At 36.8% G+C, this 13293-nt stretch overlaps 1 protein-coding gene across 1 annotated transcript; it reads right to left on the reverse strand.

Annotated features, from left to right (window-relative positions):
• Nucleotides 1-6981: 6981 nt before the first annotated feature.
• Nucleotides 6982-8029, reverse strand: LOC104645046 (uncharacterized). The gene is made up of 2 exons (XM_010316058.2): nt 7382-8029; nt 6982-7146 (listed from the first exon to the last, which is right to left on the reverse strand). The coding sequence occupies exons 1-2, from the start codon at nt 8027-8029 to the stop codon at nt 6982-6984; spliced, it is 813 nt and encodes a 270-aa protein (XP_010314360.2).
• Between the last annotated feature and the right edge of the window lie 5264 nt (nt 8030-13293).

Raw genomic sequence — 13293 nt, forward strand, 5'->3', positions numbered from 1 at the left:
AAGACTTCATCTTCTTCCTTAAGTTTTTCTTGTTCTTCAATGGAGGTTGAAAAGAGAGTTTTTGAGAGAGACGAGACGGATTTGTTTATCATGATTTGAGGTGCATGACAATGGTCTAAAACTGACCAAAAATTATTATAAACTCGTCCCCTAAATACCCCTCAATTAAATGGGCCTTTTGATGAAGTTAATTTGACTTCAAAATGACGCGGACGAATTTAAGAAGTTGTTGCGCGTCGCAGGGTCGATTTCACATTTTTTTTTTGAAATTCGGATTGAGGCAGTAAGCCTCGTGGAGGCCCTGCGTCGCCAAGAAAATTTTAGCCTCCCGTGTTAGCTGTATGTCGTGCAGCAGCCTCCATTTTCTTGGTTGCGTGCAGGCTGTGCTTGCCCATATTCGGGTCCTCATCAAGGACCCTTTGGGTGGTCCTTGGGGAGTCGTTACTGGACTTTTAAACATTGTTTTAATACATATTACCTATTTATAGTCTTTTTAAAAGTTTTGGACTTCATTTGACACTCCGAAACCTTCACCAAACATATGGATGTCTACTAGTTCAATATAGCTAGTTTTTGGACGTCAAGGTCTTTCTTTATCGTTTTGGGTCTAACCTTTTCTAATTGTGTTTAATACATTAATATAGGTCTAGAAACATAATTTTGATCATTATTTTATAGGTGAATCTCTAGTCTGATTCGTGGAACTTCTTGAGTGTTACATTATCCCCCATGGGAATATTTATCCCTAAATGACACTAAAATCTTTTGGAGGGTAAGGATAGACTCAATACTAGCAGCCCAACCAATCAACAACATATAATCATAATGAGTCACAAATCATAGGAGTACTTCACAACTCGTTTCAACACATCCCACAATATTATACATAGCAACTCCATTCATGATGCACAACATATAAAAACTTCAACAATTCATAACACATAATGAGTAATTTCCTTCTCAACATCAACATGAGCTCAAAATATATCAAAGAGTTACCATGTTATCATTCTTTTAAAGACAACAACAAAAAAACAAAATCTCAAGAAGATCTCATGCGTACACATTTCATATTAGGACAAGAATAGAGTATGAAGGCATTTTCTTAATACTCAAGTTGGTACAACTTTTACCAAAACATGCACCTATTTAGAAAACAAGTCAAATTTATATTAGTCATTATTTTCTCTATTAAGAGGAATGTTTAACCTAAAGGACTAAAAAGATGATGGTAGCAGGACTTCATGTCGGCTTTGGCCTCCCATATTGCACCCTCAACAAGATGGTTCCTCCATAGAACTTTTACAGAGGCAACCTCTTTGTTCCTTAACTTATTGACTTGGTGATCTAGTATCTAAACTAGAACCTCTTCATAGGAGAGGTTCTCATCCACCCCTAAACCTTCAATAGTTAGAATAGACACCGGGATGCCAGTACATTTCTTGAGCATAGAAGCATAGAAACATGAAACACCGGATGAACCAAAGCTAGTTCATTAGGTAGTTTCATCTCATGGGCAACCTTTCCAACCTGCTGTAGAACCTCATAGGGACCAATATATTGGGGACTTAACTTCCCCCTCTTACCAAACCTCATCACCACTTTCATAGGTGAAATCTTCAAATAGACGTGATCACCTATTTCAAAATCAAGGTCTCTTCTAATATTATCGGCATAAGACTTTTGCCAACTATAGGTTGTCTTCAATCTATATTTTATGACTCAATCTTTCTCTATAACCTTATAGATAATATCAAGACGAATGAGTGAGGAATTACCAACCTCAAACCATCCAACCAGAGAACTACATCTTCTACCATAAAGAGCTTCAAAAGGCTCCATTGAGATACTTGAATGGTAACTATTGTTGTAGGAGAACTCAATCAATGGTAGGTGATCATCCCAACTTCCTTTGAAATTAGTGACATGGGCTCTTAACATATCTTCAAGGGTTTGAATAGTACATTTCGCTTTCCCATCCATTTGCGGATTAAAAAAAGCTCCTAAGTTTCCCTTGAGTACCTAAACCCTTTTGAAAGGCTTTCATAAAATTAGAAGTGAATTGGGCACCACTATTCGAAATGATGGACAAAGTAATCCCATGAAGACTCACAATCTCATTAATATATATTCTTGCATAATCTTTGGCAGTATAAGTAGACTTAACAGGAATAAAGTGGGCAGATTTGGTCAACCTATCCATAATAACATATATGGAATCATTTTTATGATGGGTTCAAGGCAACCGAACAACAAAGTCCATATATATGGATTCCCACTTCCTAGTAGGAACATTCATGATTTGTTTTAAACCACCCGGTTTAAGATGCTTAGCTTTAACTTGTTGGAAATTTGGACACTTAGCAACAAACTCCGCTATGTCCCTTTTTAAACCATCCCACCAATAAACCTCCCTAAGGTAATGATACATTTTGGTGTCACCTGGGTGAAAAGAATAAAGGAAACCATGGCCTTCTTCTAGAATTTGATTTCTCAAATCCTCAACATCCGGTACACATGATATCCCTTGGTACCTAAGAACACCATCCCCCCTTGGGAGAATGAATCATTGAGCTTACCAAGTACCTATTCCATCAACTCTATCAATAGAGGATCAAGATGTTGCTTAGACTTCACCTCAACCAATAATGATGAGTTGGAGTTATGATGGACCATAAAACCACCACTGGGAGAATCTTTTAACTGCACACCTAAACAAGACAACTTATGAACATCTTTCACAAGTTAATTATTCTCTTCTTCCACATGAGACACATTACCCATAGTCATATATCTCAAAGCATCCGGAACCACGTTGGTTTTTCCAGGGTGGTAAAGGACTCTCATGTCGTAATCCTTCAAAAGTTCTAACAATCTTCTTTGTCTGAGATTCAAATCCATTTGGGTGAACACATATTGAAGACTTTTATGGTCAGTAAACATATAAACATGCACACCATAAAAATAATGTCTCCGTATTTTCAAGGCAAAAACTATAACAGCTAACTCAAGGTCATGAGTTGGATAATTCTTCTCATGAACTTTGAGTTGCCTAGAAGAATAAGCTTTCAACTTGCCATGTTACATGAGGAAACATCCCAATCCCACTCGGGAAGCCTCACAATATACTACAAAGCCTTCATTACCCTTTGGTAAGGTCAACACAGAGCGGAGGTAAGCTTATCTTTCAACTCTTAAAAACATTTCTCACTAGATCCGACCACTGAAACTTCACCTTTATTGGGTCAAAGATGTCAAAGAAGAAGCAATGGACGAAAATCTATCAAAAAACCTTCTTTAGTACCCGACTAGACCTAAGAAGCTTTATGTCGGTGGGTGTCAAAGGTCTAGACCAATTTATAACCGCATCCGTCTTGTTCGAATCAACATCTACACCCTTACAGGAGATAACATGGCCAAGAAAAACAACCGATCTCAAATAAAATTCACACGTACTAAATTTGGCATAAAGTTGATGTTCTTTGAGGACTTGCAAGGCCAACCTCAAGTGACTCTCATGTTCATTTTAATTTTTGGAGTATATCAAAATATCATCAATGAACACAATCACAAATGAGTTGATGTAATCATGGAAACTCTATTCATTAGGTCCATAAACTCTGCTAGGTTCATAGTGACCATATCTTGTTCAGAAAGCTATTTTGGGAACATTTTGGCCTCTCACCCTAAGTTGGTGATATCCCGACGTTAAGTCAATCTTGGAAAAGTATCTAGCATTGAGTTTATCAAATAGATCATCGCTCCGTGGGAGATAATACTTGTTCTTTATGGTGACCTCATTGAGTTGGCGATAATCAATGCACATTCTAAGGGACCCATCCTTTTTCTTCACAAACAAGACCGGATCACCCCATGGAGAAATACTAGGTTGAATGAAACCCTTGTCTAGTAAATCTTTGCATTGGAGCTTTAACTCTTTCAATTCGGCAGGAGCCATCGATAAGGAGGATGTGAAATGGGATTCATATCCGATAACAAGTCAATGCCAAAGTCAATATCCCATTTGAGAGGAACTCCTAGAAGGTCATTAGAAAAAACCTCTGGGAATTCCCTCACTATAGAGACCGACTCAATAGAAGGAGTTTCACATTCTAGATTTTTAACTCTTACTACATGGTATGTATAACCGTTGGCTATCATCTTACAAGACTTCAAGCAAGAAATTATTTGACCCCTTGGCATAGAATTTCCCTCCTTCCACTCTAAAATGGGTTCATTTGGGCATTGAAACTTCACTAACATTTTTTTCAATCTATGAAAGCAAAACGAGCACGAAGTCAATCCATACCCAAGATGATATAAAAAACAAACATGTCAAGTTCTACCAAATCAACAAGATTAACTCTATTGGGCAGCATTACAAGACATTTCCTATAGACTCTCTTTGCAACTACATAGTCACATATTAGGGTAAAAACCGAAAAGGGTTCAATTTAAAACATCGGGAAGTACATCAAACTTCCTAGCTAGCAAAGGTGTAGCAAAACAAAGGGTAGCAACTGGATCAAGAAAAGCATAAACATTAATACATAAGACTTGTAATATAACGATCCAAAGTACACCCTAGTCGTTACCAGCATCCCCGTCCTCGAAGAGGACTACGACAAGTATCTTAGCATTTGTAATCACATATCATAAGTCAAAACGCGGATAAATTTAAAACATTATATATATACGTAATAAGATTTACATAGACCTCTAAATAGGAAGCATACATAGGTTCTCACTAAACATTTAACAACAACATAGTCTAATAATTCGTCTCACATTTAACCATCTAAAGAATGAATCACAATAGTTTGGACATAGCCCTTAGTCTATTACAATATGCCCATATAGGCTACAATGAAGTCTCAACATGAGAATGTAATAATTATCTCAAAACATAGACAAAACTAATAAGGTTTTACAAGTGGTTCTATCCTTGGAACTGATAAGGACTCACCAATTGACTATGGAAAAAGCCAAGTCTTCTTCTTCAATGACCACAAATTTCCTCAATGGACCGAACCTAAAATATTTGGGGGGAAAGGGACAAATATGGGTTAGTACAAAACATTTGTACTAAGTATGACTCCTATGCACGAAAATCATCTATGCATGAGAAAAGGACAATTTAGTCAAAATCGTGTTTTTTATCAATTAACTCAACATGCATATATAAGAAGCATAATAAGTCATTTCAACATAATAGCAAACCAACTTTTAGATCACCGAAGTAATACTTGTGCATTGCCAAAGGTAGAACCCCATAATCCCATCCAAGGCTAAGTATCACATTAAGCAACCCACTTCATACTTACAATATATCTTCATAACATGTTTATACATTATTTCATACTGATAGCTTATCAACATAACCATTATCATAATCATAAAAAACACTACTAGAACCATCTCTTAGGATCCCACATGTGCAATGAGTAAGAGAAGTCTCATACCCTCCCTCACCCTATGTAGTATCCTTTGAGACAACCCTAATAAGAGTCCACATACTTAACTTATTCACTTACTTTTACAATAGGAAAAGAAGTGCAATAATTGACATGATACCATGTGAGCTACATGGAATTCGGTTTTCTACTCCCACACCGCAAAAAGACGGTTGCCTAAGGTGCAACCATTCATACATAGCTACCTAGGTAGATCCACTAAGCTAGAGTCCTATGTGGGCACATTATCTAAAGGTCAAGAAAATTGTTTCCAGAAACTTTGACTTACTAACGTGCAGGTTTCCATCTCATGAGACAACACATAACTAGGGAATCTGGACTTACTAGCGTGAGGAAACCCATGATGGAGGCCGTACTCACTAACGTGAGACCTCATCATTTACATGCCCTTTTAGTGCTAAGCAATTATTCCCTTAGTATTCATATTATTTCATCATACAAGTTCACATTAGTCTATTCTAGACCTTTAAGTAAACATCTTATTGTAATAGCTCATAGGTGATCACAAGTGAGAACTATCCTTTCACTTTACACAAAACATTATAACCATAAGAAACTACATTCAACCATAAAATGATCACATCATAAAATTTTCATACACTTCATAGCCAATTCATAGATCTAGGGTTAGGGATAACAGATCCTTGTCACCAACATCACAACAACACAATTAGATATAGCATCATTATCACATAAGTAAATTTCACCTTGCGTAATTGAGATCAAATGAGAATCAAGATCATACCCCATTGCCCTTCATGGGACATCATACTTCAATGAACAATAACTCACAACCAATATATTAAATAGGTCAATTCATGAATTAACATACCTAAACTCAAAGTAAACAAGTGCATGTTCAGCACCCTCAACAATTCACCTTTATCGATCTAAGAAATTAAAGATTTGGGGGAAATACATGAGTCAATTGAAAAACTCATATGAATTCATAAATTTACCATAAATTAATACTTAAAAACATTAATTCATCATAGTTCATCACAATTAACTCATAATTTCGTTAAAGAAGACTCGCGTGAGGAGAAAAACCCTTGTATTGGGGGATTTACAAATCATCTTTTAAAGGACCTCTTGGGGAAAGGAATCCCAAGAGTGAAATAAATCATACCATAATGAATATTAATCCATTACATTGATTTGAAAAACTTGAAGTCTTGATCTTCTTCTTGGAGCTCTATTGGTCTTCAATGGAGTTTTGGAGGAAGAGAGAATTTGGGAGAGAGAGATTTTTGAGTTCATCTTGTGAGACTTGCTTTGAGTGATAAAATTGACCTAAAATTTAACCTAAGAAATTATATAGTCACCCATTAAATTACCCAAAAGACCGCTCACTTAAATGGGTTTATTTGAGAGGTCAAAGAACTGAAAATACGACTTACGATATCTTGGAAGTAGGTGCACGTCGTGAGTCTAATTCCCCAATTTATTTTCATATTTTGAGATGAGGAATTAGGCTCTGTGTCATCCCATCATCGCGAGGAAAAATTCATATTCCCACGTTATGGCTGTGCGAAGCGCAGCAACGACCAGAATCTGCCTGCACGCAAGTTGCCTTGGCAGCTTTATTACCCAACTTTGGGTCCTCCCCAAGGAACCTTCCGGTGGTCCTTGGGGTGTAGTAACTGTATGTTTTGACCCTATATACTACATTCTACATATTCAAAGTCTTTTTAAAAGCTTTTAACTTCATATGACCCTCCGAAACCTTCACCAAACATAGGGACGTCAACTAGTTGAATTTATCTAGTTTCCAGACGTTAAGGCTTTTCTTTAATCCTATGGCTCCAATACTTCTCAAACAAGTTATTTACACTATTTTAGGTAAAAATCATAATTGTTAAACATATGAGGATCTAGTATAGGTCATGGAAATTACAGGGTGTTACATGTAACATACCAATCACAACATCGGGGGAGCTCTCTTGTTCACCCCTAGCCTTGAGTGCATAAAAATGGTTCCTTTTTTGAGCTTCAGAGATAGGATCGCTTGATTGACATCGGATACTACCATTTCCTTGACTCCTCACATTGGGACGATCTTTCAACAAATGTCCACCTTTGCCACAACCATAGCAACTATTAGTTCCAATAAGGCATTCACCCACATGTTTCTTACCATACCTACCACAAGTTGGTATTTCTCGTGGTGGATCAAAATCTATCCCCTTTTGAGGTTCAGAATTAGACATCCTATCATTGCAAGTCTTGGAGATATTTGAAGGAACCTGGTTTGAAAACCTCTTCTTGAACTTAGGCTTGTCTTGAATGTCAAGCCTACTCTTGGAAGAACCACTTTCAAAAGATCTTTCCTTCTTAGATTCCCTATTCCTCTTCCTTAGACGACTCTCCTCTACTTGTTGAGCATGAACCATCAACCTAGAAATATCCATATTTTCATGAAGCATAGTTGCACGACATTCTTCTTCAAGATCTTCGGACACGCCCGTTACATAACAACTCATTTCATCCCTAGCATTGGAAACCAAAAAGGAAGCATATTTGGAAGGCTTAATAAACTTTACAAAGTATTCCATGATACTCCTACCTCCTTGGCGAAGGTTTATGAAATCCTCTACCTTAGCTTCCCGTTGCTCTCTTGGGAAGAATCTGTCAAGAAAGGCCTTTTTGAAAATCTCCCAAGTCACATGACCCCTCCTAAAGCCGGACTATCCTTCCATTGATTGTACCATGTCTAGACCACGTCCTTGAGTTGATAGGCAGCAAGCTCGGCCTTTTCAGTAGTAATCACTCCCATAGAAAACAAGATATTATAGACCTAATTAAGAAAATCTTAAGGGTCTTCATCAAATTTTAATCCAAGGTATATAGGAGGATTCATTCTCGTAAAATCCCTTAGACGGCTAGACATAGTACTAGCATGTTGGTTCTCTCGAGGAACAACCTCCCTGTTAGTTTGTGTCGTGATGGATTTATCTTGAGTGGTGAATGCTTGGGACATTTGGAACAGAGACTCCCTCACCTCACTATTTATCATGGTCAAAGGATTAACTGAAACTTGATCATTAGCAACAGCTTGCACTTAAGGAGGAACTTGATTGCCTTAGGGAGTAGCTCCCACATTCACAATCTCTTCTCCTACTCTTCTCGCGGTTGTCCTTCTTGTGTTGATCGCCTATAACCACAAGAAACAAACTAGATGCTAAAAGACACATAGTGTCAAAACTCTAGAGGCACAACATAGGTTTACCAAGAAAAGAGAATTTTTCTACTCATCATATAGCCTTTTATTCATAATTGTGGCACGCTTCACAACCATGAAAAAGACACTATATAATGTGGTTTAGTGGGACAGTGATCCTCAGGATATTCTACCTCATGCTCTGATACCAAGTTTGTCACATCCGGAGAGCACCCCCCAGATGCAACCGGCGGCGTCATCCTCTCAGAGGACTCAAACAAGCCCTTAGCGTCCATCATAACATGTCATCAGTTAAAAATGCGGAAAAATTAAAAACTTTTGCATATTGTATGAAGTGTACTTACACTTCATGCTTAATATATATTGAGGTATACATAGACCTTTCACATAGAAGCTTACTTAGGCTTCTCTTTTAACAACATGATAACATACATACAATATTCTAAAACTTGTCTCACATAAAAACCACCTAAAGAATATGAGTTGGGCTTAGCCAATAAAATATGTCATATAGGCCTTACTATAAGAGAATCCAAAGAACATAAAAAAAACGAATTGAAGAGTATCTCTTAGCACTACCACGGTCTTCATAAGCTAAAATAATGAAAAGATAGCATCCCCGAACATGAGGACCTACCAACACTTAGAGAAAGAGTTCCAAGCTTCTTCAATCGACCTTCTTAATCTTCAATGTCTAGACAATACATTTGTAGTAATAAAAAGTAAGGGGTTAGTAAGTATAGGTATATGCACATAAACATTAAAGCAGATGCATGAAAAGGACCATTTCTTTAGAAAGTATGCTAAAACATTTGAAAATCTTTAATGCACATACAAGAGAGCATATAAAGGATAAGGATCACAACAACATAAAGCATGATCATAACCAAAGACATAACATCATAAAATCATATTAACATTTCATGTTCAATAGTGCATATCAACTTAACATACAAAACACTTGCCAATGATTTCATCCCAAATCTACAACTGCAATGATCATGTGAATCCCCAAAACCCCACATAATCAAGTAAACAAGATAGAAGACCATAAGTAAAGCTTTGTTTCATACAACTTATATTATAGGTAGTCATTACCCCATATAGCAATATAGACCAATAACATGTTCATCAACATAACAAACATCATATAATAGTAACATCATATATCATAAGAATTATACATTTCATGTTATCATATACATAAGAACAATCTCCTAAGACTTCCTTTAGAGTCAACATGTGCAATGTCGAAGTAGAGACCCATACCCATATCTATACTAAGTAGACTCCTCAAGTTACCCTAGTCAATGTCCATTTACTTGTCCTTCATTTTACTTGAGGGAACAATCGCCTTAACCGACATTGGATCGTGTGAGATAAACATGAAATTTGGTGTCATGAAACTCCATACCGAAAGAAGGTGGTCTACTGGCTAAAGTAGAACCAAAACATGAACATATCATTCTAGGTGGATCCACAAGCTAGTATTCCTATAATGGCAACATAGTTCAAGAACTAGGAGACATATTAGAAACCCATAGTTCCACATTACATGGCAACCTCTATCTCATGAGAGTCATTGTGAACCTACCTTCCAACTAGGAAAGGGACATCTCTCGGATCTAGTTCATCGGTGCTAAGCTAAAGTCCCTTTGTGAATAACCTTCAAGTCATAATTTATTCATAAATCTTATCATAGGTCATAGGAAATTAACTCCTTGTATAAACTTGATCCTAAGCTCTTTAGGTTTAGGATGCGAATTTCCTTTCATCACAACCCTTCATTTGTGGGATTAACATATTATAATCATACTGCGTAAGTCATACAAGATAAACATCATCAATTTGCATTATCATATCCTTACCATGATCCCATATTTAATATATTCATAGGCCAATATATATGCATAAAAACATCATGCATACTTAAATTTCATAGATACATCAATTATAGGTCAACATCAACATAATAGAGAAATCATGACTTTAGAAGACTTACCTATTGCTTCCAAGAATCTTCATCAAGAACTTACACTAATTTATAACAATCATCCAATAACATAGCGAAATAATCAATAACATAACCAATCACAACCACTTTATTCATTCACAAGACGAATTCAAAATTTGGGGTAAGCGAAAGAGTCATTTAGGAGTTCGTTCGAGCTATAGTTCCAATTTTAACATTTACATGACATTAAGTAGTAAAGGAGGAACATGATTTACACAAAAACCAAACATTACATAACAATTATCCCACAAATACATACTTAATTAACCATAGAAAATCATAGTTTTTCATCATTAGTCATAAATCTCAAGTTTGGAAAGAAACCCATTTGTAGAGTTAAAACACTAGGAATTGAATTTTTGGAAATCATATTTAAAAGGACCTATTGGGGAAAGGAATACCAGGAGTGAAGAACTCATACCTTATTGATGATTATGCCATGAATTTTGAATGAAAATCTTGAAGTCTTCGTCTTCTTCCTTAAGCTTTTCTTGTTCTTCAATGGAGGTTGAAAATAGAGAGTTTTCGAGAGAGATAAGAGGGATTTGTTTTTTCTGATTTGAAGTGCGTGAAAGTTGTATAAAACTGATTTAAAATCATTATAAACTCACTCCCTAAAATACCCAAAGATACCTCACTTAAATGGATCTTCTTGTGAAATTATTTTGACCTAAAAATGATGCGGATGAATCTGGGAAGTTGTTATGCGTCGCGGGGTCAATTTCATATTTTATTTTTGAAATGTGGGTTGAGGTAAAAGTCCTGATGGAGTCCCCATATCGCGAGGCAACTTTTTGGCCTCCATGTATTGGCTACGCATCGCACAACATCCTCCATTTTCTTGGCTGCGTCAGGCTGCTTTGGCAGCCTGCTTGCCTATGTTCGGGTCCTTTTCAAAGACCCTTCAGGTGGTCCTTGGTGAGTCGTTACTGTACTTTTGGATCCTCTCTACTTTATGTTATCTATTTTAAGTCTTTTTTTACAATTTCTGGACTTCATTTGACACTTCAAACCCTTCACCAAACATAAAGACGTCTGCTAATTCAGTGTTGCTTGTTTTCGGATGCAAGGTCTTTCTTTATAATTTTTGCTCTAACCTTTTCTAATTGAGTTTAATACATTAATATAGGTCTGGAAACATCATTTTAATCATTATTCAATAGCTGAAACTCTAGACTAATTCATGGAACGTCCAGAGCGCTACAAGTTTAGCTATACTAGGTCTTTCATTTAATGCTTTCCTATGATTTTTCAGGTTATGGAAAATAGTAGAGACAATTCTTGGAGAGTTGAGGAAGTTGAAGAGGACCAAAATATTCCTCCCCCAGTTCCAAACAAAGATCCTTCTCATGATCAACATAAAATACCTACTCAACCTTCAAATGACCCTCCAATTGGGAATGCTACTCTTTGTGAGCTTAGGGCTTCTATTAAATTATTGGTTCAAGCCTTGGCGGTGTGATCCAATAGAGAGGTGGTGGCTTCAGAAATCCCTATAGGAGGAATGGATGTTTCTAGGGTGAGAGTGTTCTTGAGAATGAAACCCTTGGAGTTCTATGGCTCCAAGGTTGAGGAAGATCCAAATAGGTTCATATATAAGCTTATAAGGTTCATGCATAATGGGAGTGTCTTTCTTGATAAAGTGTATCTAGCCTCCTATCATTTGAAAGACGTTTCCCAAATTTGGTATGAGCAATGGAAAGATAGTAGGCTGATAGGTTTTTCCCTCGGGAGTTGAGGGAAGCCAAATTGGGAGAATTCATCAACCTTAAGCAAGGTACTATGAGTGTAAAGGATTAATCTTTGAAATTTTCTCTTATGTCTAAGTATTTCCAAGCTTCGTATCTAGTCCAAGGGATTTGATGAATAGGCTTATGTCGGGAGTGTACTAGATGGTTAAGGAAGAATGTCGTGCGGCAATGCTACGTGATAACATGGATATATCACGTCTTATGGTGTTTGCCAACAAATAAAGGAGTTAAAACCCAAGAAACAGAGGGATAGAGAAAAGAAGAGGTCTAGGTTGGGCAGTGATAAGTCCTTTCATGTTAAGTCCGAGGGGCAAGATACGCCTAGAACTAAACCAAGATAATCCGGCCAAGATTCTTCCAACACCTATATGTTTGAAAAAGAGAGGGTAGTGGGTCTCCATTTCCCAAGTCTACTTGCTCCAAGTGTGGGAGGAGTCATTATGGTAAGTGTCGAGTCGTCATGGATCGTTGCTATGTGTGTGGGAAGGATGGGCATAAAATGAGAGATTGTCTGATTCTTAAGGCTAAGGGAAGATAAGATAAGAAAGTTGCCTCTAGTGGTCTGGATGATAATTCTAGAAAGAAGAATAGGATTTATGCTCTCCAATCAAGAGAAGATCAAGAGTGATCTCCTCATGTCCCTTTCTCGTATGTGTTTCATCCTAAATTTTTAGATTTCTTGTCATTATGACTTGTTATGTTGGATTTTAATGTTATTTTAGCCAATATTATGTTTACAGAAGTTGGTATATGCTTACACCTAAGTCGAGGATAGGGTGCCTATCTAATAGGCTATTTTGTGCCTTTTGTGTTCGATGATTTCTTTGAATACGTGATCATGAAAGTGCTTGGATATTGTTAGAAATGATTTAT

This window comes from Solanum lycopersicum, chromosome 12 (genome assembly GCF_036512215.1).
Source record: "Solanum lycopersicum chromosome 12, SLM_r2.1".
Lineage (NCBI taxonomy): Eukaryota > Viridiplantae > Streptophyta > Magnoliopsida > Solanales > Solanaceae > Solanum > Solanum lycopersicum.

Bases quoted from the DNA above. Each gene is read 5' to 3' on its own strand.
- LOC104645046 (XM_010316058.2), bottom strand. From the start codon at position 8,029: ATGGAATACTTTGTAAAGTTTATTAAGCCTTCCAAATATGCTTCCTTT. The intron at 7,147-7,381 runs GTAACACCCTGT...TTGAATATGTAG, and splicing joins TTGTGATTGGTATGTTACAT to AATGTAGTATATAGGGTCAA.